Source organism: Pan troglodytes, chromosome 4 (assembly GCF_028858775.2).
Source record: "Pan troglodytes isolate AG18354 chromosome 4, NHGRI_mPanTro3-v2.0_pri, whole genome shotgun sequence".
Lineage (NCBI taxonomy): Eukaryota > Metazoa > Chordata > Mammalia > Primates > Hominidae > Pan > Pan troglodytes.
The window spans coordinates 147,343,538-147,370,513 of NC_072402.2; the positions used below are offsets into that span (position 1 = coordinate 147,343,538).

A 26,976-nucleotide genomic window follows, 5' to 3' on the forward strand; every position below is an offset into this window, starting at 1 on the left:
CATGATCATAGCTCAGTGTATCCTCGTACTCCTGGGCTTAAGCAATCCTCCTGCCTTAGCCTCCTGAGTAGCCACCACCATGCCTAGTTAATTTTTTTTTTTTTTTTTTTGAAGCAGAGGTCATGCTATGTTGCCCAGGCTGGTCTTGAACTCCTGGCCTCAAGCAATCATTTTTTTTAACTTTTTTTCATAAAAAGTTTCAAAACTATAGAAAAATACTATAATGTGATAGATACATACCCACCACCTAAAATTAACAAGTGTTAACATTTTGCTGTTTGCTTTATCTATTTTTATGCTAATTTGAAGGAAATTACAGATATTATGACTTTTTACCCCTAAATACTTTAAATAAATCTCTAAAAATTAAGTTCCCGTGATTTTAAGAACATTTTTTTGGCCGGGTGTGGTGGCTCACACCTGTAATTCCAGCACTTTGGGAGGCCGAGGTGGGCAAATCACAAGGTCAAGAGATTGAGACCATCCTGGCCAACATGGTGAAACCCCGTCTCTACTAAAAATAAAAAAAAATCAGCTGGGCGTGGTGGTGTGCACCTGTAATCCCAGCTACTCGGGAGGCTGAGGCAGGAGAACCACTTGAACCTGGGAGGCAGAGGTTGCAGTGAGCCGAGATCGCACCACTGCACTCCAGCCTGGTGACAGAGTGAGACTCTGTCTCAAAAAACAAAACAAAACAAAACAAAAAAACACAAACATTTCTTTAAGGCAGCAGACCATTCTATTAAATAAGATATCATGTGGATACACAACACAGAGTTGAGCAGCGCTCGGGACATATCTGAGCAGAGATGTCAAGGATCTAGTTGTATGTGTCAGTCTGGAGCTCTGGAACAGAAGTTGGAAGTGGAGATCTGGGCTTGGGATGTGTTTAAAGCCATAGGACCAAATGAGGTCACTAAGAGAAAGTGGAGAGAGAGGGAGGAGAGGACACCCAGGGCACTCCGGCATTGGAGAGAGACCAGCAGAGGAGGCTGAGAGAGCTGCTTGCAGAGTATGAGGAGAAGCAGGACAGACGGTGTCTCTGGAGCCAAAAGAAGAAAGTGTTTCAAGAGCAAGGGTGTAGTCAGTCGTGTCTGCTGTGGAGAGGCCGAGCAAGCTGAGGGCAGAGAGCTTGAACATTGGATTTGGGACAGATGGGAAACCAAGGCCCAGAACCGTCACTGCCTGCCTAACATCTAGAACTCACAAGTTACAGATGAGGAACTGGAGGACCGCAGAGAGGGGGTGACTTGCCTGAGATCACACAGTGAGCTAAATGGTAGAGTGAGGACTATAGCCCAGGCCCCCTGGTCCTCCAGAGGGTGGGATTTACCTGCCTAATACCAGCCTTCTCCCTCAGGCCGCAAGCTGGATCTTCAGGCCTCAGTTTCTTGCTGGTAATTCCTCTGCAGAGGATCACCAGGTACCCACTGCTGCTGCAGAAAATCCTGGAGAACACAGTCCCTGATGCCAGTGCCTACCCTGTCCTTCAGAGGGCTGTCTCTGCCCTCCAGGACGTGAACACCAATATCAATGAGTACAAGATGCGCAAGGAAGTGGGTAAGGACTTGGGCATTTAAGGGGACACATTAGTGGGAATGCTTCCAGTTACAGAAAATTTATCTAAAATCTGCTTCACCAGTAAAGAGAATGTAGTGGCTTATGTAACTATAAATCCAGAGGTAATGCAAGCTTTAGGTAGGGTTCGATCAGGGTGCTGGCTCCAGTTCCCTGTAACTCCCTTGTCTCTGCTCTTTACTCTGTATCAGCTTCATCTTCAGGCTGGCTTGCCTCATAATAGTAAGTTGTGGCTGTTCCAAGACTCACAGCTGCACACCACACTTACCAGGGTAAGGCAGGGTTTTTCCCCCTTAGCCACAAAAATTAAGTCAAAGTTTCTCTTTGATAGGACCCACCTGGCTCATGTGCTTACCTTGAACTAATCACCAAAGTTAGGGCATCATGAACTGATTGGCTTAGGTCTGGGTTATGTGCCCTTCTTTGAATTAATCACTGTTGCCAGGGGTTTGGAATTATATAAATTGGCTTGTATCAGTCAGCAATCCACCCCTTGAGCTAAAGTGAGATCAATCTCATCCAAACCACATGACTGCCACACTGTGGAGGAGAAATCAATAGTGGGGAGGTAAAGAGCTGTGCATATATCTGGGGAGCCTGCCTCTCAGGTTATTAAAACAGAAAGGTTTGGAAAAAGAAACAGTGTCTCAAGTTAAGAGAAACTCAATTACATGACTGAGACAACATAAAAATGGCAATTCAGCTAATGTTTACTAAGGGCTAGCTGTGCCATGCTTTTTCCTTCATTGTCATATTTGGTCTTTGCACTAACCCTCTGAGGTTGGCCCTGTTAGCCCCATTTCACAGTCAGGTAAAATGAGAGCATGCATCACTTGCTTCCTATCGCAGAACTGGTAAGGGACAGAGCCAGGTTTCAAACTCAGGCCCGGAGTCTTCACCACCATGCTATACTATATTTAGCAGCTTTGGATTTCCTCCCCACCTGCTTCTCCATCCTACGACAGATCAGTAGGAAGCACTGAGTGAGGACCGGGAAGCGTGGCTCCCAGCTGGCCTGGCTCAAAGTGGCTGAGGGACCCCAGGCAAATCTCTCCTCCATGGGTTCTTCTTTAGGAAGTTCATTCAGACCCTCTGTCTTAGGTGACTCTCCCAGCAATCCTGCGAGGTGGCTGGTCCCATTTTACAGATGAGGAAACTGAGGCCCCAAGGAGTGGTGACTTCCCAAAGTCAAGCAGGCAGGAAGCTCTTCAGCCAGGGCTCACAGCTCAGACAGAGGACCCTATGCTTTTCCTGTGTGACTCACCAACCTCATGAATGTGACCCTGATGGAGCAGAGGGCCCAAGCAAGTGCCCAGCCGGGCATGTCCGTGACATCCGCTTTCCTGAGTTGGCTTGATCACCGTGCTTCCCCTCTTCTCTGTCATTGCAGCCTCCAAGTACACCAAGGTAGAGCAGCTGACCCTCCGGGAGCGGCTGGCCCGAATCAACACACACACTCTCTCCAAGAAGACCACCCGGCTGAGCCAGCTGCTGAAGCAGGAGGCGGGGCTGATCCCCAGGGTGAGCGTGCGCCTGGGAGGAAGAGTCACATCCAGCCACCCCCAAGGCCAGGCCCTGCACAGTGGGTAGACAGGGGACTTAGGCTCCTTTCAGAACTGAGGCAATGGAGGCTGAGAGACTGAGGTGCTGGGAAGAGGCAGAGGTGGCACCCCACTTGATTCTGAAGAGCCAGTGGAGGGGTTTCTCCAGTGTCTTGGGCCACTCTCTTTGGGGCCTATTTACACAGATAGGAGAGCTGGTCTCTGGGTTTGGGCAAAGGACCAGCCCTAAATAGCTACTTCTAGCAGCACAGGTTGGTGGAGTGCCTGCTCTGAAACCAAGCATGCTCACACAATGAAATAAGTGTTCCCACTATCCCCATGAGAAAACAGAAACTCCGAGAGGGTAAAACCCTTGTCCAGAGTCACACGGCTAGGAAGCCAATGAACTGGGGCTCATGCTTGTGTATCCGATTCCATGCTCTGAATGTAAAACCACTGAGCTACACCACCCTCTAAGCTTTGGGGTTGCGAGAACCAGCTCTGGTGGGCGAGTCTGTGGAAAGGTTGTCCCAGTGAGGACCTAGAACACTGAAGCCGGTGTACACTGCCCCCATGTGGATATTCTCAACCCTCACACACATTACTTTCAGACAGAAGACAAGGAATTTGATGATTTAGAAGAGAGGTTCCAGTGGGTGTCTCTGTGTGTGACTGAGCTGAAGAACAACGTGGCTGCTTACCTGGACAATCTGCAGGTGAGGACACTGCAGGGTTCATAAAGGGCGAGTCTGGGCTGGGTTCCCCTGGCAGGAGGCTTGCAGGGCCCAGCCTACAAGCTGGGAAAGGCACCAGCCTCAGAAACCAACCAGATGAGGTCATCCTGTCTCATCTCTTCTGGAGAATGCTGGCCAGCACTCCTCAGCCCCAGGCCATTATACTGGGGGCAGCTCTGAGCCCATTGGAGTTCCTACCACATAGGGCCAAAATTCACTGGAAGCAGAGCCCCGCAGAGCAACTCTGCCAGACCAGCACCTAGAGCAGGGGAGACAAACAGGTGCCTAAAGGGGCCAGGCAGGTAATGCTACTGAGTGAAGTGTGCAGGTAACAGGCAATCCAATGCAATAGGAGCCTAGTGTCTAACAGGCTGTTTATGAGACTTTTCAGTGAACTTAAATATAAAATAATATTTGGAATTTGAAGGGCTGAATGAATGAATACATGAATCAAATCTAAAGGAGCAGCTATTCCTCAGCTCTGGGGGGTTGTTGCTGGGTGAGAATATGGGCCCAGTTCTTCTGACTTTAAGAAAAACACACCTGGAAATTCAGGTATTTTTCAGATTTTTGATGACAACTCCTGATGCGTCAATGTAAGCAACTAATTAAATGAAGATTTAAATGCTATGGGGCATTTTTTTAATGCATTGATGTAAATAGGAAAAGTTAGAGAAAAGTATTAATAGAACATGTGGAATATGGACATGGGAAAAAACAAATGCACTGCTGGGTGCAGTGGCTTACGCCTGTAATCCCAGCATTTTGGAAGGCCGAGGCGGGAAGATCACCTGAGGTCAGGAGTTCAAGACCAGCCTGGTCAACATGGTGAAACCTTGTGTCTACTAAAAATACGAAAAACATTAGCCAGGCAAGGTGTCACACGCCTGTAGTCCCAGCTACTCAGGAGGCTGAGGCAGGAGAATTGCTTGAACCTGGGAGGCAGAGATTGCAATGAGCCAAGATCATGCCACTGCACACCAGCCTGGGTGACAGAGTGAGACTCTGTCTCAAAAAAAAAAAAAAAAAAAAGAAAAAGAAAAAAACCCCACAGAGGTGGCATGTAAATGTATGAAGTTCAAGAAGCACTGGAATGAGGAGAAAGATGTTGACTCAGTCTAAGGCGGAACTTTCTAATCACTTAAGCTGTGTGAGAATAGAATCAGCTGTGTGTGTCCCTCTCATTGGGGGTGTGTAGAGAGCCTGGAAAACCTCTTCAAGGTATGGTGGAAGGGGATTCCAGCGTAAGATGGCCATGACAGGCCATGATTGGATGTTTCTCCTTGGTACTGGGTCCAGGCTTTCCTCTACTTCAGGCCGCACGAATACAATCTGGACATCCCCGAGGGGCCTGCAGTGCAGTATTGCAATTTGGCAAGAGACCTTCACCTTGAGGCCTTCCTGAAATTTGTGAGTGGAACTTTTCCTTCCTCCTTTCTTTGTTAGGCAGGTGGTAGAGCTTACAAGAATAATATTTAGAAGTCAGGCACTTTGGCCAGGCGCGGTGGCTCACGCCTGTAATCCCAGCTCTTTGGGAGGCCGAGGCAGGCAGATTGCCTGAGCTCAGGAGTTTGAGACCAGCCTGGGCAATACGATGAAACCCCGTCTCTACTAAAAATACAGAAAATTAGCCGGGCGTGGCAGTGTGCGCCTGTAGTCCCAGCTACTCAGGAGGCTGAGGCAGGAGAATTGCTTGAACCCAGGAGGCAGAGGTTGCAGTGAGCCGAGATCATGCCACCGCACTCCAGCCCGGAGACAGAGTGAGACTCCTAAAAAAAAAAAAAAAAAGAAGAAGTCAGGCACTTTACACAATTGCCACATCTGTAATCTTCCTGAGTGGTCAGCAGCATAGAGATTATTATTAGTGCACTTTACTGATAAAAATAGCCCCCACTAACATTTATTGAGCCTCACTATCTGCCAGGCTCTATGCTAAGCCCTTTATATTCCTTACATCATTTAATCCTCACCATATGGTTTTGGGGGTGGCTACTTTGAATAACCCCATTCTGCAGGTGAGAGATTGAGGCTCAGAGGGGGTCACCTCCTGGGTCATTTATACAGATGGTCAGTGATAAGCTGGGATCTGAGCCCCAAAGACTCTTGACCACCACTCTATACAAAATCTTTTCTAAGGCTGGGCAAGGTGGCTTATGCCTGTAATCCCAGTACTTTGGGAGGCCAAGGCAGGAGGATTGCTTGAGCCCAGTTGTTAGAGACCACTGTGGGCAACATAGACCCTGTCTCTACAAAAAATAATAATAATAAAATTAGCTGGGTGTGGTGGCGTGTGCTAAGGTGGGAGGATCGCTTGAGCCTGACAGGTAGGCTGCAGTGAGCTGTGATTGCATTGCTGCACTGCAGCCTGGGAGACAGAGTGAGACCCTGTCTCAAAAAAAAAAAAAAAAAACTTTTTCAAGGTCTTTGAATAATAATGATTCAAAGTGCTATATAAGATTGAATGCCTACTCTGTGCTAAGCACTCTGTTAAGCTCATTACATGCATCGTCCCCATTTTTCAGATGGGCAGATTGAGGCCCAGAGAAGTTAGATAACATGCTAAAGGTCCCAGCTAGTCAGTGGGAGTTAGACTGGAATCCAGGCCTGCATGCTTCCAAAGCCCCTTCTCACAGCCCCTGCCCTTTGCCACCTCCTTTCCCGACTCCCACGCTCATGTCTCCCCACAGAAGCAACGGCTAGAAGGCCTGGTGTGGCAGCCACTGTGCAGCCTGGCCAAAGCCCTGCTTGGCCCTCAGAACCTGATCAAGAAGCGTCTGGACAAGCTACTGGACTTTGAGCGGGTGGAAGAGAAGCTGCTGGAGGTGGGCAGTGTGACCTACCAGGAGGAGGCCGCCCGGCACACATACCAGGCACTCAACTCGCTGCTAGTGGCTGAGCTCCCACAGTTTAACCAGCTGGTCATGCAGTGGCTGGGCCAGATCCTGCGCACATTCGTGACCCTCCAGAGGGACCTTGCAAAGCAAGTGCTGCAGAGGGCAGAGGGCAGCATGGCCCAGGTAAGGCCTCTGGGACTTGGACACCTGTGGGGAGTAGCCAGGCAAGGCCCTGCAGCCCCATCAGCCAGCTGTGTGTAGGGGCTAGGATGGAGGGAGGATGGGCCTGAAAACAGGTCATCAGGCCCTTAGGAAGAGGCAGTGGGAACCTTCCAGATCTCTCTCATGCCCAGTCTCCCTCTGTTAGTGAAGTCAGACCATGAAAGCAAGGATAGGACTGAGATTTCAGACCATTCCCAAGTCCTGCAACTCAGAAGCAGAAGAAGCTTTGCTCATACAATGGCAGATCTTGGGATTGATCTCTGGAGTGTACTAGAAGTTGATGACAGAGACAGAAGGTCGTTTCTACACAGTAAGGAGTAAATGTCTCAAGCCGGTGTTACTATTACTACTTCTAGCAGCCATCTTCTCATGAGTATTTAGGATGTACCTGTTTGGAGCACTCTCCATGCATGATCTCATTCAATCCTCACAACAACCCTACAGAGGAGGTCTAATTATACTCATTTTAAAAATAAAGAAGCCAAGGCACGGAGAGGTTAAGTAGCTTGTCTAGGGCCACACGGCTAATAGCAAGCATTGAACTCTGACAGTTCAGCTCCAGGGCCTGGACTCTGAACCACAACACTCAAGAGCCTGTAAAAGGAGCTACCGGCTGAAAGCATAAATAGGTTCCACAGAGGTTTGGATAAACCTCCAAATGCAAACTTTGATTTTAGAATTTGGAAGACTGGAGTTGATACAGGAAAGAACACCCAACTGCTTCCAGATCTTGCTCTCAGATGTCAACATCAGAGCTGAATTGCTGTTGGGTCCCACCTTGGGAGCAATTTCAATACTCCTCATATCACACACTGTTTCCTGTGTGTCACAGTCTCCAGCTCAGCTTTTCCCCATCCAATTCTTTGCATGAAAATTCTACTAAGATTTGCCTTCCCCACCCCATCACCTTTCTAGCCCACAGCCCTCCCCTCCAGCACACAGCTGCTGGATGTGGCCACTCTGCACAGACACCTGCCTCAGCTTAGAATGTCCCTCTCCATTGTCCCTGAGCACTTTCAGTGTCTGGCATAGAGTAGGAGCTCCCCAAACAGGTGGCAGATGAATGAGTCTCTCCATGAAGCTCTCAGAGCTCCCCATCTCCTGAGGGGGAGAAGTCATCTCCCTATCCTCTGTACTCCAGCAGCCCTGTGGATGGAACTGTGCTTAGTACTTTTCAGAGCCTGCCTTCTGCTGCAGGAATCCATGAATGTGTTTCTCCTCAAGCAGGGGGACTGGGACTGCAAGCTTTTTCTCTTTTTGGCCCTCACAGAGTTCTGTCCCAGACACTCTGCAAATTGAATTAGGCCTGAACCATCAGTAAAAGAACTGTCTCTCTTCCTTGAGGGCAGAAGAGTAAATCTGATGAGGTGATCTTTTCCCTCTCCTATAGCCTAGAGGTTTTCTCTCTTGGGCTGCCCCCAACCCCTTGCATTAAATCTGGGATGTGCAGAGCTAGGGAGTGTTTGGGGATGCCAGTAGAGAGGTGGTCACGTTTATAAAAGCAGAAAGTAAGGGCGCTTCCTGATTGGTCCATCAGAGTCTGCTGGTGACAGCTGCCAGCCTGCCTTATCTGTGTCCTGTGGTCCATGCATGTGGCCTGTCCCTGTGGAGCCTGGAAAAGGCTGCAGGCAGAAACCTCAATCTCCCTGAATCCTGGTGGGAGGAAGGCTCTAGGTCAGCACTAAGAACAATGAGTTTGGTGACAAGCTGTGAATCTGGTGACAAGCTGTGGCGTCTCACTCACTCCTAGGTTGTCTGACGAAAATGCAAGAGATCCTGCACAGGGTCAAGGTCTCAGGACAGAGTATCACTCAGAACTCCTTGGGTTGAAAATAATATAAACCCAAAGGAAGCCAGGGATCTCATTGTCCCCTCTTGCCCAGCTCTGTTGACAGTGTCTGTCCCCACTTAGCTGCCCCACCACCACGTCCCAGAGCCTGCCTTCAGGAAGCTGGTGGAGGACGCACTGGGCCGGACGAGTAACCAGCTTCGCTCCTTTCAAGAGACCTTTGAGAAAGTGCTGCCACCTCCCACCACACAAGTAAGCATCCTTCCTCCACCCCAAAGACTGTCCAGTTCTTCACTGGCCAGTAGGGTGAGGCTCCATCCATCCCCTCTTTCCTTTCCTTTTTGGTCCCCCAATGTTTCCTGTTATCCATGGAAATATGTTCTCTTCTCTCTCCTTTCTCTTTGAGCTGGGGTGGGGGGACACACCCAGATACATACACACTCTTTACATCCAAGAAGTAGAAGAAAAGCACAGAACTTCTGAGTCAAGGAAAACTCAGACCTTTTAATATTAAGTGAAATTAGACGTAATGATGGGCAACTGGCATTGACATCCAAAAACCTAGAACTTCTTCAAATTGTCATCAAAAGGTATCTTTGGCCAGGCATAGTAGCTCACACCTGTAATCTCAGCACTTTGGGAGGCCGAGGTGGGTGGATCACTTGAGGCCAAGAGTTCGAGACCAGCCTGGCCAACATGGCAAAACCCTGTCTCTACTAAAAATACAAAAATTAGCTGAGCGTGGTGGTGTGCACCTGTAATCCCAGCTACTTGGGAGGCTGAGGCAGAAGAATTGCTTGAGCCTGGAAGGCAGAGGTTGCAGTGAGCCAAGCAAAGGTATCCTTTTCCTTCCCTGCCTTCTAATGCCAGCTTCAACGTGAGCATTCAACATAAATAAAAATTTTGATTATGTCATTTAAATTTCCTATGGCTGTGGTATTTTTTATTGCAAAGAACAGTATTTCAGCTGCATGATGGTTTACAAAGCTTTGGCTGACCAAATGCTTTTGGGTTTTTTTTTTTTGAGATGGAGTTTCACACTGTCGCCCAGGGTGGAGTGCAGTGGTGCGGTCTTGGCTTATTGCAACCTCCACTTCTCAGGTTCAAGCAATTCTTCTGCCTCAGCCTCCCGAGTAGCTGGGATTACAGGCACCCACCACTACGCCTGGCTAATTTTGTATTTTTAGTAGAGAGGGGGTTTCACCATGTTGGCCAGGCTGGTCTCGAACTCCTGCCCTCTGACCTCAAGTGATCCACCCGCCTCAGCCTCCCAAAGTGTTGGAATTACAGGCGTGAGCCACCACGCCTGGCCCCAAATGCTTTTTAAAAAATGTATTTTCCTTTAAAATATAAGGAGAGGTTATCTGTTCTAGTCACTTGTAAAGTGTACCCAGGCAGTCTGTGTTTTAAAAGTAACTGAAGCAGCTGTAGGGAGAAGGGTCTCCTCAGACTGTGGCAAGACCTGGATCTGAGAAATTGAAACTGTCCCCTCACATGCAACATGTGAACTGAAGAGTCAGAAGCAGCCCTGAGATTCCCCAGAGGGAGAATGGGGCCCCAGGGACACAGAGAAACAAGAACAGGAGCCCAGCAGAACAGGACAGATAAAGGTAGCCCACACCTGGCCCAAGTGCCGCGAACATAGGAGACCTTCACAGCCTGACATCCGCCACAAGGCTGCAGGCTGACTCCTCATTGGCCCCATCTGTCCCCGCTCTTACTCTACATGGAGAGTTTTGCCCAGCAGAGACCTCACCGACTAGGGGTGTGCCTTGGGCCCCGAGACTTCGGGAGAGAGCACGGGTGCAGAGGATAAACAGCAGAGCAGCCACTTGAATGTGTCACCCCTTCCCACCCTCCCACCTCTCCACACACACACACACACACACACAAACCTCCTGCACATTCCTGATGTATTTGGCTGAGGGTATAGAACCCAGCACAAGTGAGGTGGTCTCCCCGGACAGGAGCAGCCCTCATGGGATCTTTACAAGCCCTCCTGGGGGGCCCTCCCAGGGGTGACGCTGTTCTCTGCATAGGGAGGGCCAGTCAGCCTTGAGAAAGAAGGCCAGCATTTGTGACACCACTGGCTCTTATACTCACATGCATATCACTGTCCTAAAAGAAATGACCACAACACCACTGTTCTCAAAGAAAACTACCTCGTCTCTACATTCCTGTTTAAGGACCTGTTTAGAAACATTGGGATCTCCTGGTTCTAAATCCTGAGACGCCATCCCCTTTGGGGCAAGGATGTGGCAGAGTCTGTGGCCAAATGTTCCTGAAGGGCATCTCTGCCTGCCTCCCCACACCCAACACCTCCCCACAAGGAGTAACCACATAGAGCATGGTGAACACACACACACACACACACACACACACACACACACGCCTCTCTCAAGACAGAGAGTAAATATATATTTAACATATTTAGTTTCTTATTGATTTTGCAAAAAGAGGACAAGCATCCCTGAGTCTCTCCTTGTTGATACTCTTCTGGAGCAGTATCATGCAATGGAAAAACAGGAAATGCCAGGAGATTTTTGGATAAGCTGAAAGTGCCACCGAATCATTCTTTCCAGCTAGATGGCAATTTCGTCTAGGTAAAACTCTCTCCTGTATTTCTACTACACCATTCTCAGAGTTTTCCACAGTGCCCTGTAAATGGCAGGTGCTCCATAAATGCCTGTGGACTGAAAACTCATGGAATCAAAGGTTACATGCCCTCGTTCGTGCATATGTGAAATCCGCCATGTGCTGGCCCTGGCTGGCTATTTAAGAAACCAGATGAATAAGGTCTGGTGCCCACATGAAACTCACACTCTAATGGAATTGAAAGACCTGTCCAGGGCATTCTGCTGTGGGATAACTTAGCCTGATGGTATGGGCAGAATTTAGGGCCCAATCCTAGGAGTTCAGTAACTGAGAGATTTCAGAACTTGAATTAGAATTTTAGAGAATCCCAGAAATTAGAAGTTTCTTCCAAAACGCCGTAGGCTGCTAAGAGCCAGCCATCTGCTAGTGAGGGCCCTGTTGCCCTGATCAGGGTGGGCCCTTCAGTGGCAGAGTTAGGATCAGGCCCAGTACTCCTGGTTGTCAAAATGTGAGCAAATGTTGGTGCCAGCTTTGACAGGTTTATTCAAGCACTTGTGTCTGTCTGTGCTCCTCCTCTCCCAGCCGCTCCTTCCAGGGTCTGAACGCCAGGTGCAGGCTCTCCTGAGCAGGCATGGCCCTGGGAAGCTGTACCAGGTGACAAGCAACATCAGTGGGACTGGGACTCTGGACTTGACTCTGCCTCGGGGCCAAATCGTGGCCATCCTTCAAAACAAGGACACCAAAGGCAACAGTGGCCGCTGGCTGGTGGACACCGGGGGTACGTGGGCCTTTGGGAGCCCTTCTTCTCCTTCTGGGAAAACTACCCCACAGAAACCAGTGCAGAGACCCGGGCACTCTTGTGGGTCAAAGTCTGGCTGGGCATTCCAGGATGGGAGTAGGCACAGGTGACACACACAGGGCTCAGGGCACAGTCAGTTTAGAGTGACTCCGTGGGACATGAAAAGCCAACATGAGGAATTGAGGCATTCATTGCAGGGTCTATCATGAAGCACCTATGGTGTGCTGGGCGCTGAGCATATAAGACAAGGCCCCTGCCTGGAGGGCCTTGCAGACCACTGAGGTCAACAGGGCTATATGGAGAGAACTCCAGGACCACCCTGAAAGATGGAGATGGGCACGGAGATAGAATGCTTGGACCCTGGCTACACTGCCAGAAGTCTGATGTGCAGAATGAGGGGAGCGATCATCCTGCCCACTCCATACTGGTCATGGCCTTGGGAAGTGCTGCTGAGGTCTGGGTGCCCCAGTGTAACTGGGCTGAAGGGAAGTGGCACCATGAATCCAGGTGATATGGCCCAGGAGAGCATCTTCCGAAGAGGGGTGTGTGACCCACAATATGAGGGGTGCCTGAGATTATTGTCAGGGGATCCACAGACAGTTTTTCCCCCTTCAGACAGTGTATTATAATTGTTACTTAAGCATTTTAATGTGTATTAGAAAAAATATAAGTAGTCCATAATTCCATGATTATAATCATATTATTGTATATAGTACAAGATGAAGTTTTAAAAAGTGAGTCAATTAAAAAATTAAGAAAGCGGTACAAATCAGACAGAAATCATGAAACAGCACTTCCATGACTTAAGGTGGGAACAACAGAACAGGTATTAAGCAAGGCCCCCGAGGCCAAGAGGACTGGATTTGGATTCCAGCTCCACCACTTTGCTGACTGTGTGATCTCAGGGAAGTCATGGAGCCAGTCTGAGCTCGGCTGGTTGAACGTAAAATGGAGAGGATAATATCACTGGCTGCCCTCAAGAGGTGATGTGAAGACTATGTAATCAAATGCTTGCTCTGTAGTTTGGCACACCCTCAGGAAGTGATAGCCATTCATAATGACAGCAATCAGAACAGCACTGGACTAGTTGCTACACATAAAGGAACTGGGGTCACATGGAGAGGAGAAAGGCAGTCTCCGCCTCCTGGGAAAGGCAGTCCTGGGGAGAGGAAGCAGCTCTTGCTCTGGGCAGACACCAGAGGGGCATGGGAGCTGGCGGCTCCATCAGATAAACAGTTTTCATGCCAGTCCAGGGACAAACTTTTAGTCTATCATAGCTGATCAAAGGGAGTCGTCTGTCCGGTAGGGAATGAGCCCCCCACCACTGGGGTGTGTGAGCGGAAGCCAGAAACGGTGAGTGTGGGGCAGGGGGGTTCAGGGTTCCTAGATGACCTTTTGGTTCTCTTGGGTGTTGAGAAGCTGTGTTGGAAACATTTATATCCATGGATTTTCTCCCTCATTAAAAGGGACGGGAAGGTGGCCCGCAGCCTGCTAACCTTCTGCATGCTCCCTAGGACATCGTGGGTATGTGCCGGCTGGGAAACTGCAGCTGTACCATGTGGTCCCCAGTGCAGAGGAGCTCAGAAGGCAGGCGGGGCTGAACAAAGACCCCCGATGTCTAACACCGGAGCCCAGCCCAGCTCCAGTGCCCTCTATTCCCACCGTGAACCAGGTGAGTATAGGAGAGGGCTGGGGGCTTGCCTCCCATCGGCCATCCGGACTGTGGCTTGGATTTTCCTTCTCTCTCAAAGTCTATGCCCCTCCTGTCTGGTGGGGCTGCCACTCTGTGAGACCAAGGCCTTGATCAATGGCCATGCCAGTGTCCCAGCCAGGAGTGGGACCTGAAGAAGGGGGCCTCCCACCCCTACCACAGCAACCACAGAGAACTAACCCCTTGTTCCCCATCAGCAGGGCAAGTGAGATTCATTCATTCATTCATTCATTCATTCAATATTTGCCAGGCACTGTACTAGATGAGAGATACAATGATGAGCAAAACTAAATCATGGTCTTTGCTTTCCTCAAACTTCTAATCTGAGAGTAGGGAAAACAGTGATTAAGAAAATAATTTCATGACTAACTGAAGTTAAAGTTAATAGCAGAGGTAAGTACCAGAGCCCTAGGTGTGGAGAGGTCCAGGAAAGGTTTTGCTGAGAAGAATGGTGCTTTTTCTCAAACAGGAAGGGAGAGAGGGAATTAATTGGATAAAGAGGGTGTACTGGGGTGCAGATGGAAAGAGCTCTGCAGAAAAGGCCCAGTGACAGGAGAGGGCAGGAGGTATATGAGGAACCGAATGAAGCCAGTGTGGCCGGAGAAGAAAGGGGACAGACTGGAGTGTCGTGCTGCTGGAGAGGTGGGCAGGGACAGGCCAGCAGGGCCCTGTGGCCTTGACAAGGGTGTCAGTCTCAGTCTTTCTCTGAAGAGCAATGGGCAGCATGTGTATGCGTGTTCATGGCGGCATTATTCATTGCAGCCAAAAAGTAGAAACAACCCACAGGCCCATCAATATGAATGGATAAGCACAACGCGAGCTCTTTGTACAATGGAATATTATTCAGCCATAGAGACGAATGAAGCACTGGTACGTGCTGCAGCATGGACAAGCCTTGAACACATGCTGCTAAGTGAACAAAGTCAGATGCAAAAGGCCACATAGGATTCCATTATGTGGATGTCCAGAATGGGCAAATCCGTAGAGATAGAAGGTGGATGAGTGGCAGGGGCTGGGGGTGGGAGGTGGGGAATGGGGACTGCTAACTGGTGTGAAGTTTCTTTTTGGGGGTGATGAAAATGTTCTGGAATTAGATAGTGGGGATAGTTGCATGTGTCTGCAAATATACTAAAAACCTCTGAATTGTACACTTTAAAAGGGTGAGTATTATAGAATGTGAATTATATCTGAAAAGTAAAGTGTTTGGAAGCCATTAAGGGATTTGGCTTTGCAGGGATGGAGTCCATGAGCGGGGAAGAAGTTCAGTGGCATGCTGGAAGGATGGGATGAGACAGTAAAGCTGGGCTGCATGTATTGTGAACCTCCCTCAATGGAGGCAGCTCTCACAATGATCAGCAGTTGAGGGTGGCAGGGGGTGTACCACAGGGGAAGCAGGAGCAACAGAAAGGATCTGGACAGACTCGGATGCCTCGGGCCAGGGTGGCTGGAGGAGCCTGCCGCAGGCTGTGAGTGCTGCATAGGTGTCTGGGAACCCTCTGCTCTAGCGCTTGTGCCACACCCACTGGGAAGGCTGTCAGGCCAGCATCCTTCAGCAGTAGCCAGAATTAAAGCACCAGGGGCTACAAAGCACCCACTAGAGCCCCATGGGAGGGCCTGACCACTCAGCTCAGCCTCTGCCCCGGTGCCTCTGGGGACAGGAATGAGGTTACCCCCGCCACCCAGCTCCAGTCAATGGGGGTGGTGTCTCAGGGACTCCCCATCCAGGGGCTCATTTGGGTGAGCTCAGCTGTCTATCTGCCCAAGCATATCAGCTGCTTCCTCTGGGACTCTGCAGGACTTGCCCGGGATCATCCCAGCCCTTCCATGGTGCTTAATGTTCCTGAGGCCTGACCATCAGTAATGACAGTAATGGTAAAACAAACAAACAAAAAACCTAAGCAGCCTGCATTTATTGAGCCCTTGCTATGTATGTATCAGGCACTGTGTAAAACCCTACACATGTATTCCTTCATGAAATTCTCTCAATGACCTGAAGGGGATGGGACCATTCCCTTCATTTTGCAGGTGGTAAAACAGGCTCAGAGAGGTTAAATATTAGCCTAATACATGCCCTCCTTGCCAATTGTTTTCTCTAGTTCAATTTTTCTTTCTTTCTTTCTTTCTTTCTTTCTTTCTTTCTTTCTTTCTTTCTTTCTTCCTTCCTTCTTTCCTTCCTTCCTTCCTTTTTTCTTTTTTTTTTTTCGGGGTCTGGCTCTATGGCCCAGGCTGGAGTGCAGTGCCATGATCTCGGCTTACTGCAGCCTTACCTCCCGGGCTCAATTAATTCTCCCACCTCAGCCTCCTGAGTAGCTGGGATTACAGGTGTGCGCCACCATGCCTGGCTAATTTTTGTATTTTTAGTAGAGGCAGGGTTTCACCATGTTGGCCAGGCTGGTCTTGAACTCCTGATCTCAGGTGATCTGCCCTCCTCTACCTCCCAAAGTGCTGGGATTATAGGCGTGAGCCACCACACCTGGCCCAGTTCTATACTTTTCTGTAAAAAGTAAACAAATTGCCCAAATCCTTGTCTCCACTTTCAGCTGGGAAACTGGCCTGGGCAGCTCAAACCATTAGATCTGGAGAAGGAGAGGGTGCTGAGTCTGCTCAGTGATGTGGCAGTAGTGGATCAAAAATATCTGTTTGGAGGTCAGACAGGCCTAGATTCACTGCTGTGCAATTTTGAGTAAGTTCCTTGACTTCTCTGATCCTCATTTTTCTTATCTGAAAAATGCAGCAAATAGAATGATAGAATTATTGTGAGAACCCAAACCCAGTAGAGTGCTAGGACAGTGCCAGTCACATAGTACGGGCTGTGGTACTAGCAGATGCAGTCATTGCCTTTAGTACAAAAGATGTACTTGGGAGGTGACGAGCATCCAGCAATGGGGACGAGAGCCAGGTGGATGGGAACAGGATAAACAGCCTCTCTGGATCCAGTCTGTCTACCTTCTCACCCTGACCATTTCTGTGTCACTCCCCATGTGTTTCAGGTCATAGCCGCGTACCCTTTTGTGGCCAGAAGCAGCCATGAAGTGAGCCTGCAGGCAGGGCAGCCTGTGACCATCCTGGAGGCCCAGGACAAGAAGGGGAACCCCGAGTGGAGCCTGGTGGAAGTGAATGGACAGAGGGGTTATGTGCCTTCTGGCTTCTTGGCCAGGGCTCGGAGCCCAGTTCTGTGGGGCTGGAGTGTGCCCTCTTAGGGTACCCTCTTTGGAGCCTACATTGCCAAATGATGGGGGAGGCTTAGAGGCTCTGACCCTGGAGGGAAAAGAAGCAAAGGAAAGGTGGAGGTGGAAGGGAAGACCAGGCCAGGGTGGGTGAAGCACACTCAGGAGGCAGCCAGAAGACATGGGCGGGCCTCGCAGAGTGCTTGGTGTGGTGGGGGCACAGGAGGCTCCAGCCAGGACTGCTCATTATGTCTGCATAAAGAACTCATTCCGACCTGGGGTCACAATGCACTTGAACAGCAGGTCACAGCTGATTGGCCAGGACTCTCCATAGGTTATGGCCAGTCTTAGCTGTGCCTGCATCCGGGCCTGCCTGTGGGTGTGGGTCACACGGGATAATGTTACCTGCGTGCTGTGTGGTTGCAGGAAGCGGGTTCTGGAGGAGTCCAGAACTGCCTGGTCAGACAGTTCACTTCCTACACATGGTATCAGGAGACATCATAACCAATGAGTCAGCTTTTATTTCTCTATGCTGGAAGCTGAGTTTATCTTGGCCAGTGACCCACTGGGAGCCCTCTCAAGTGGGGAAGCCGTGGATTTATCGGTGTAGCAGAGAGGTTCCCAAGACTCTTGACTGGTCCTGGGAGTGGGTGTGACCAAGTCATAGTTCTGGAATGTGTGTAGGCAAATTCAGAGGCTGTTCCAGGGAAGAGGGGATTTTGATACTGTGTTAGGTGGGGTGTGTGAGGCTGTTGGCAGCAGGTGAACAGCTACTGCTGTGTTCTCTGGACTAGGGAACAAAGGGGTATGCAAATCATAGAGGAAACTCTGGGAAGGCGGTGATAAGGCCTGGTGGGTGGGGAGGCTAGGGAATGGCTTGCTTTCCTGTTTCTGGTTAGAAGGGGAGCCAGGGGGAACCCCCAGTGGTTTCAGGTGGCCCCTGAGGTCCTGGAGGCAGCCGTGGATGTGATGCAATTGGCTGTGGGACCTTAGATGTAGGACACAACTTCAGTGTTCCCATCCAGAAAGACCTCACTCACAGGGTTGTGCTGAGAATGACGTGGGGCTAAGCATGCAGAGCTCCCTGTAAACTGTGAAGTGTGATACAAATGTAAATGACAGCAGTGATCTCGGGGTGGCCCCCCGCATGCTGCCCTCCCCCACGCCCATGCCTGTGGCAGCAAACCTTGTTCATCAGTATAGCTTTCTTTCCTGTAACCCAGGATCTACCTTGGGGGGCTTCTCAGTACTGCATTCTATGTAGCCAGCCTCTTTAACTTGGTAAGTGAGCCACCCCATTCTAGAACCTGGAAATTGGAGCCCCTCAAAAACAGTTCCTGTTCAAGGAGGACTGACCTGTGGGGCAATGTTGGGTGCAGTGCAGTCCCTGCTTGGGGTGGTCATGTCTAGGCTGTTGCTCTGGGCAAAGATAAGTTGCAAGATTCACAGAAATGGGAAAATGTGACCAAGTGTGATCTTAACAACTGACAAAGTTTGTAACCAACCCAAGTTAGAATGTGTGTCAAACAGGAGGTAGTTTAGATATGTTTCCAAGAACATGTCTGTGTTATAACCATAGTGCCTAAGCAGTGAGCTCTGGTTTTTGAAGGGCTTTTAAGAAATATATACATGTCTGTGTCAGTCTATAACTTGCCTCCTCTGGGCCTGTTAAAGCATGAAGACTGCATGACACAAGAGAAACGCAAGCCCTACGGTTCCTTTCTCAGCAGCGAATTCACTTGAGAGGATGCTCTTGACTCATTCTCTCTGCTCTTTCCTGCTCAGATTTCTGATAAAAATAGAGAGCATAGGGGAACAGATAACGAAATAGGAAACCCACTCGTGGGTTCCACAGATACCTACCGAGGGCCTACTGTGTGCTAGAATTGTAGCTCAGGAGTTCTCAGTGTAGCTGCTCACTGAAGTTACCATGGCAGGTTTCAACTGGCAGAATCCAGGCTCCGTCCCACCCAGAGATTCTGATGAAATTGGTTTAGGGTGTGGCTCGGGCCTCAGGAATTCAGAACGCTTCCCAGGTGCTTCCAATGTGCAGCCAGGGTTAGGGACCTCTACCCTAGACACAAAATATTGGACAGATAGACCTGGTGCCAGAGATGGCCATGAGCTGTAAGCTAGGACGTGCCCCACCTGAGCTCTGCACTAGCTAGTTCAAACAGGCGCTTTAGAGGCAGTGTGAAAGGGGACAGCCTGTTCTGCCAGGTCTCAGAATGTATATTTATTAAGTGCCATTAAAAGGGACCTGAACAAAATTGGATGTCTTGTAGGCATAAGGGAGGAAAATAAAATATACTTGGAACCAAGTCTATGTCATGAAGGGAAAATAAAAATGTATTCAGTAGCACGTGGGTTATGGTTTCTCATAGACCAGGGGATAAGATTAAAAGTCACTGAAGAGTGGGAAAATGCATATTGAGAAGATGAGAATGGCCTGTATTTTCTCCAGGGGAATCTGTGTAATGTGCCTTTTCCCTCTCCAAATGCCTAGAACCATGGCACTGTGTCTTATTTATTTCACTGTTGGGCTGTCTCATACTAAACTTGCAAAGATATTTGCCTATGAACTGAACAAGACTTCCAGGAGTTGAAGTCTGGTTCACAAGGGTACCCCTTGCCTCCTGTGATGGAGTGAGAACTCTTAAACCCCTCAGGCCCCAACTCAGTTGTGGAGATGAGGACAAGATTACAATATCAAAAGAAAGATGAATGAATTCTTGGTTAATATGACGAACCCCAGCTCAACGAGTAACTGATGTGAACTGCCGGGAATAAAGGACTTCAAAGATGGAAAGTCTCTGGAATTTGTGTGACTCTAAACATTGGGTAGCCAGATGCCCCGCTGTGCCATTTGTTTGCTAGACACTTGCTGTATATAAAAATAATATCTTGTTTGCTCAGGTGTCCATTTAATGGACACCCTTCACGCCTCAGGGAGCTGGCCTGAGCTGCTAGGGGATACAGAAAGAAATCAGACAGATGAGGCCCGGTCTTCCAGATCCCAGTCTCTAAGGCAGGCAGATGAGGCACCCATCAATTACGTGCTGTGTAAGTGTCAGGATGAAGTAATGGCAGGTGCCACGCAAGCCAGGGAAGAGGCCTACCTCTGTCTCAGACTTGGCGGCCAAGGAAGGCTTCCTGGAAGAGGTGATATCCAAGCTGAGGCCCAGTGGGTGGTTAGGTGAAGATGGCAGAGAGAGAACATTTGGAGGCCCAGAAGTGCAGCAAACATGGAAAGGAGCCTTGGATTTTATTCTGAGGGCAGTGGGGGAGGCATGAAAGGGTTTGAAACAGAGGAGTGATGTGCTCAGGGTTGTACTTTGGGAAGATCACTAGGCTCTGACTGTGTGCCTGTTGCGCCCACAGGCAACTGCATGCTCCTTGAGGCTGAGAACTTCTGATTCATCCCGGAATCTCCCTAAGCCTTTGTCATGTGCCTCAAGTACTAGATGTTCAATACATATTGCTTAGTAAGCATCCCAGAGAGGATAGGAACACCAAAGCCTTGCCTTCAAGGACTCTCCTGGCCGACTGGAGAGTCAGACATCAAGCAGTTATCTGGCCCTACAGGAAAAGATGCCCTCAGCCCCAGAGGGGTGCTATGGACCAGGCATATAGGTGCTCAGACAAGGGAGAGATTTGGGAAGGCTGAGGTGGCCAGGGGCAGTTTCCTGAGGAAGGTGGTGCAGGTGCTGGGCCTTGTGGGATACGTAAGATTAGAGAGAGCAATCCGGCTGGGTGTGGTGGCTCACACCTGTAATCCCAGCACTTTGGGAGGGCAAGGCAGATGGATCACTTGAGGTCAGGAGTTCAAGACCATCCTGGCCAACATGGTGAAATCCTGTCTCTGCTAAAAATACAAAAAATTAGCCGGGCATGGTGGCGTGCGCCTGTAATCCCAGCTACTCAGGAGGCTCAGGTAGGAGAATTGCTTGAAACTGGGAGGCAGAGGTTGTAGTGAGCCGAGATCACCGTGCCATTGCACACCAGCCTGGGTGATGAAGCAAGACTCTTGCCTCAAAAAAATGAAAATAAAGCAATCCTATGGGATTACTCTGTCATCTACAGGATGGAGGCCTTCTCAGGCCTGGGAGGCAGTGTGGTGGCATGAAAAGGCCCAGCACTTGGCCTCAGAAAATCTAAGTCCACACCAGGCCCCAGTACCTCATGCCTGTAGTCCCCCAGCTACCCAGGAGGATTTCTTGAGCCCAGGAGGTCGAGGCTGCAGTGAGCTGTGATTGCGCCACTACACTCCAGTCTGGGTGACAGACGGAGACCCTGTTTTTATTTATTTATTTATTTATTTATTTTTTATTTTTTTTAAAAAAAGAAGAAAAAGAAAAAAAATCTGAGTCCAAGACCTACGTGGCCATAGGCAAGCAGCAAATGCCTTGACTATGGATGGACCGTGGTTTCTATGTATGAAGACATCTGCTGATGGCCCCCAGGCTGCTCTGTCCTCCCACTCAGACTCAAAAGTACTCACTGCAGAGTTCTGGCCATCTCAAGGGTGTGGCAGGACAGAGCCTAAAATACCCTGGGCTGGGGCAAAGGAAAGAGCTGGATTCCACTCTGGCAACATCATGGAATCTGGGATCCTGAATGATTTATTCACTTAACCTTGCTCATTTTTTTTTCTTATCTATAATTACCCAACTTACCTTTTCTGTTTTCTCATCTGCAAAATGGATACAATAATTCCTGTTCTCCCAGGGTTGGTAAAAGGATTAAATAAGGGACAATCAGTGTGCCTGGTGGTAGATGTACCAGGAATATCACTGATATGCATTGATGGCACAGAAGAACTGTGACCACCAGGTGGCAGCAGGGCTCTTCCGATCAGCTGAGGGACGGCTGGGAAGCGCCTTTGGGATCAATGCGAAACGCCCATGGTGCCAGGCAGTTAGTGGAGATGAGAGGAAGGGCCAAGTGAAAGGCATTAGGGGGTGGTGGGGACTGTGTTGACTAGAGCATGCACACTCAGTCTAAAAAGCTGTAGCTTCTTGGCTCCAACCAATTGTTCCCACATCAGAAGGAGGGTGCCGTGGTACCATTCTGATATTTCAAGAGAAGCCGCCAGGAACCAGAGTTTTTGTTTGTTTATTTATTTATTATTATTATTATTATTATTATTATTGACAGAGTCTCGCTCTGTCTTACCCAGGCTGGAGTGCAGTGGCACGATCTCGGCTCACTGCAGCCTCTGCCTACTGGGTTCAAGCAATTCTCCTGTCTCAGCCTCCCAAGTAGCTGGGATTGCAGACATGTGCCACCACACCTGGCTAATTTTGTGTTTTTAACAGAGATGGGGTTTCACCATGCTAGCCAGGCTGGTCTCAAACTCCTGACCTCAGGTGATCCACTCGCCTCGGCTTCATAAAGTGCTGGAAATACAGGCGTGAGCCACCGCGCCCGGCCTATTTTTATTTTTTGATGTGACATCTTCCATGTGGAGATCGCGTAGTCCACAACAGTTTGCCTCCTTGCATACTCTGCCTGAATGTGGGTTGAGTGTTCTTGGTGGAGATCTTCTCTGAAGAATTACTTTCATATCTTCGTATTTCCTGTGAAATCCCTTTCTGCGTCGTCACTTTAATCATCCCTTCATCAGACATTAATTTCCCTTCCTTAGATCTCTGGGAAGCATTGTTTCCTTTGTTAATGTTATTATTGTTGTTATTGTCTTCAAATTTTTATTGTCAGTCATATTTTCTGACCCACTAGACAGGCTCCCCATAATACTAGCATACAAGGTTCTTCGGAGAATTAAATGAGATGCTGACATAAACCACTTAGCCAAGCACCCAGCCCATTAGTGCTCAATAAACCTACTTGTCATTATTATAGGGACTTCCGAGGAGATGCGTGAAGTTTAGAGGAAGGTTTGCAGGGCCTGTCTGCCTCCCTCTATGTGGGATGCTGATGAGGCCACTCTCCTATGTAGAAGAAGGCCCCTTGTCCTGGGTCCTGAGGGCTTAGCTGGGGTTGGGCACAGCTCTTCACTCAGGGGCTGCTGTCACACCCCACAGGCATTCCTGGGGCTTTCCTTCCTCTCCCATCCCTGGTGCTGCCAGGCTGGGGCAGTGCTCGTAGGCACAAGCACCTGAGGGTCTCCCCGCCTCTCTCCAGCTGTAGGGTGTTCTGGCATCCACTGCATCTGCACAAGGACAAGCCGGGTAGGTAACCAGGCAATAAGCAGGCACACTGGATACTGATGGAGCAGTTCCTGTGGTTATAGGCTCAGGGCGCTTTGCAGCCAGGAGCATCCTTTTAGGTGTTTCTAGGGGATGCAGCAGCTTTGGGGCCCAAGAGTCTGCTGGAGGCTTCAGTAGAAGCTTAAGGAGTGAAAAGAAGTGGGGACCAGTTTGCCCTCATAGACTGTCACTTATGACTGGGCTCAGGAGCACTAGCTGCTGGCCTTCAGTTAATCCTGGAGGTCTCAGGCAGGACATCTCAGGGTCTAGGACATCTCAGAGTGCTTCTGGGTTCCCCATCTTGGGCCTGTCTGCCTGTCATTGGTCCTCTAGGGTCTGGATATCCTCAGGGCCCGTGAGTGGAAACTGAGTTGTAAGCAGCGGCTGCCGGTTTGGGGCAGCCCTGACCCTCAGGCAGGCTGGCCCGGGAGAAACCCAGGACTGGCGCCCTCCCATCCTGAGCAGCTCCTATCTCCAGAGGTGGGCTGTTTGCTTGCTTGCCATCATGTTTGTTCCCTGCCTTGCTCTGCTCTGTGCTGCGGGGAACTCCATCTCCCCGGCTCCCCTCCCCTCTGGTTGCCTGGTAGGTTTGGCCAATGGGAGGCACTGGCAGGTGGGAGAAATGCCTCAGTTTCCCCCCTCTCTGCTTCAGGTAGCATCTCTGCCAGTGGCCCGTCTCCTCTGTGGTCCCAGCTCCCACTGGACAGCCCCTCCCTTGTGGTCCCACGTCCCATCAGACAGGCCTGGCTGTGCTTCCAGTTTCTGTCTGGTGACACCAGATCCTAGACACTAGGATCTTCCCCGCATCCCTCCAGTGGAGGGGTTGTAATGTCTTTTTGCTATTGTTCATCTCTGGGGTGCTTCTCAGATCTTTCACCTGTGTAACCTACTCCCTAGAATGAATTCCTTCTGTTCTTTTTAAAAATTTTTAGATGGAGTCTCGCTCTGTCACCCAGGCTGGAGTGCAGTGGCATGATCTCTGCTTACTGCAACCTTCAGCTCCTTCAGGTTCAAGCAATTCTCCTGCCTCGGCCTCCTGAGTAGCTGGGATTACAGGTGCCCGCCGCCATTCCTGGCTAATTTTTGTATTTTTAGTAGAGATAGGGTTTCACCATGTTGGCCGGGTTGGTCTCGAATTCCTGACCTCAGGTGATCCAACCACCTAGGCCTCCCAAAGTGCAAAGATTACAGGTGTGAGCCACCGCGCTCAGCCCAAATTCCTTCTGTTCTAACGCATAGAGTAGTTTCTGCTTTCTGACTGGACAGCAAAATACCACTCAGAAGCCAGGGCTGCAGGGAGGGGCTGGGTCTTGGTGCTATGGGATCCCTGGCACCTCCCTGGTACCTGGTCCCTCAGGCAGCCCAGCCCTTGGGGAACAATGGAAATCATCTCTAGGTCTGTCTGCACCTTCCCTGGTTCAGGGGGCTGTCAGCCCTTCCTACATGGAGCTCTTGGAATGTCTTCAGTCCCAGAAGAGCTGAGCTGGTCATGCTCCAGTATCAGTGGCTGTGGTAGTCTGCTGAGCTGCCCCAGTCTTGGCTGGCTGAGACCATTACTGCCAGGTCCAGAGCAGACAAACACAGAGGAAATCCAAGGGCACTGTGTCAATGCAGAGCCAGGGTTTGGGGAAGGGCCAGGCCCTACAGCCCTGGGGGAGGGGAGGAGGAAACACAATTTTCTAGCCATGATGCCTCAGCAGCATGTGTCTGGCCCCGACTCAGAAGGGGCAGTGAGCCCCAGGTTTGGGAAATGGGAAGTGGGATGGGGCTTCTGGCCAGGGCAGAGGCTGCTGGTCTTGGGGTCTCAGGGCTCCTGGGCACATCAATAGAGCCTCTGGTGTGGGAATAGAGCAGCACGTTAATAGCAATAACTGCAGCCTCTATTCACTACTCACAAGGCTGTTTGAGGTTAAACGAGGGAATCCACTTTACAGGACTAATTCAATGCCTGGCACATAGGAAGCTCTCAAGAGCTGCAAGCTAAAAGACCAAACACAAGTCTCAACAGCAGCCAGCTGCCATGGGCCTCACGCTGTTGGGCTGTCATGAGACTAGTGGTCTGGATGGAGCCCCAGGCCTCTCCCCTGGGGCAGGGCTGGAACTGGGGACACAGATCCAGCTAGAAGAGGGCCGAGTCAGGTGAAGGATCACGGGAGTTGGGAGGGCATGGTGATTCTGGGGCACACTCCCCAGGGATGTGGGGGAGGCAGCAGGTGTCCATCAGGCAGTTGGAGCTGCCGTGGGACACGGGAATGGGCATCTCCTAGTGTCCAGGCAGGTCAGAGGTCAGAGCCAGGTCAGACTGTGGGCAGCAGGGTTTCAATCTTTGGTTGGGGTTCAAGCACTAAGTTCTGGGGAAGGAGAGATCAGGCCGATGAAAGATACAGAGATCATAGCAGGAGGCAGCATTGAGAACTGGGCACAGGGTTAGAGTATGACGGTCAGTGCAAGGGACTTTGTATTGGGCTCTGGTGGCTGCCCTAGAGCTGCTTAAAACCCTCCCATATGAGGACAGCATGGTTTTAGGGAGCCATGTGGGGCCAGACTTGGGAGAGTGTCTTGGGATGAAGAGGTGGGGTGGTAGCCAGAAGGCCAGACTTCCCATGCAAAATACCCTCGTTCAAATCCTGTCCCCACACTTACCAGCTGTGTGGCCGCCTTCAAACAAGTTGCTTCATCTCTCTGAAGCCTCACTTTCCTCCTTGTGGGCAAACCAGGAAAGAGTCCTGCCGATGGGGTTGTTGGGATGTGGACACAGGATACATCACGGGAGACTTTGGCACTCTGTCAGGCACATAAAAGTGCTTAATAACAACTTGATCCTTGGCCACACAAGCCAGTTTTGATCCCTCCCACCCCCTTCCCCGTATTTCTTCCAAGTGTTGCAGGCAGCGACCCCACACTCACACCCGCTGTGCCTTCAGCTTTCTCCCTAATGCCCATGGCTCTGACCCTTCACCGCCGGGAATTCTGAAAAATACCCCATGGCTGCCTGAGTTCCTTCAAAACTGAAAGCAAGTAGATGTCTTAAGAGGCCAAAGGTTGTTCCCCTGGGAACGTAACTGTAACCATGTCCTCAAATACTCTCTGGCGATCAGTCGGCCATCTTGAGTTACTGCAGGCTCCAGGCGCCTCCCCGGTCTGCTGATGGTGCGGTTGCAGCTGATTGGCCGGCGTGTGGGAGTGCACCTTCCCCCTACTTTTTTGTTTTTAAATTTTTTAATCATCTTTCTAAATGCTTTTATTTTCATTTTTCATCCTCCCTGCTCCCCGAAAATGTCATGGGTCAGAACAGCAACCATAAAATACAAATACAAACACAGACCAGGCACGGTGGTTCACACCTAAAGTCTCAGCACTTTGAGAGGCCAAGACGGGAGGATTGCTTGAGTCCAAGAGTTCGAGACCAGCCTGGGCAACATGGTGAAACCCCGTCTCTCCAAAAAAATACAAAAATTAGCTGGGCATGGTGGCACATGCCTTTGGTACCAGCTACTCGGGAGGCTGAGGCAGGAGGATCACTTGAGCCTGCTGAGGCTGCAGTGAGCTGAGATCTCACCACTGCACTCACCAGTTTGGGTGGCAGAGTGAGAAAAAAAAAAGAATACAAACACATTAATACACACACACACACAATTGGAAAAATCTCAACATCCATCCCCTTCTTTTTACACACCCCCATCCCACCTCCCACACCAGAGATTCCAGGGTGTGGCACTCCCCTTAGGAGCATTGTGCCCCCACCCCTACCTTGAAAATCACAGCTACCAGCCAAAAGCACTTTGTCCAGATTTACT

General features: G+C 50.0%; 1 protein-coding gene and 1 non-coding gene across 4 annotated transcripts in view; one reads left to right on the forward strand and one right to left on the reverse strand.

The window, feature by feature from the left end:
• The window catches only part of ARHGEF37 (Rho guanine nucleotide exchange factor 37), an 83,845-nt gene extending 64,066 nt beyond the window's left edge, over positions 1–19,779 (forward strand). For 2 of the 3 annotated variants that reach the window (XM_016954019.3, XM_518029.7), the window contains exons 5-13: positions 1,361–1,560; positions 2,969–3,099; positions 3,731–3,835; positions 5,153–5,263; positions 6,541–6,870; positions 8,822–8,950; positions 11,876–12,071; positions 13,607–13,764; positions 16,794–19,779. In XM_016954019.3, the coding sequence (XP_016809508.1) occupies positions 1,361–1,560; positions 2,969–3,099; positions 3,731–3,835; positions 5,153–5,263; positions 6,541–6,870; positions 8,822–8,950; positions 11,876–12,071; positions 13,607–13,764; positions 16,794–17,003 (1,570 nt within the window). In that variant the 3' untranslated portion in view covers positions 17,004–19,779. The remainder of the gene's footprint in view (positions 1–1,360; positions 1,561–2,968; positions 3,100–3,730; positions 3,836–5,152; positions 5,264–6,540; positions 6,871–8,821; positions 8,951–11,875; positions 12,072–13,606; positions 13,765–16,793) is intronic. The other variant, XM_009449934.3, reaches the window with a different exon arrangement.
• Positions 19,780–22,134: 2,355 nt separating this feature from the next.
• Positions 22,135–26,274, reverse strand: LOC129144030 (uncharacterized). The gene is made up of 3 exons (XR_010157367.1): positions 26,087–26,274; positions 25,823–25,963; positions 22,135–23,142 (listed from the first exon to the last, which is right to left on the reverse strand). It is a non-coding gene; the product is annotated as an uncharacterized LOC129144030 (transcript).
• Positions 26,275–26,976: the final 702 nt, after the last annotated feature.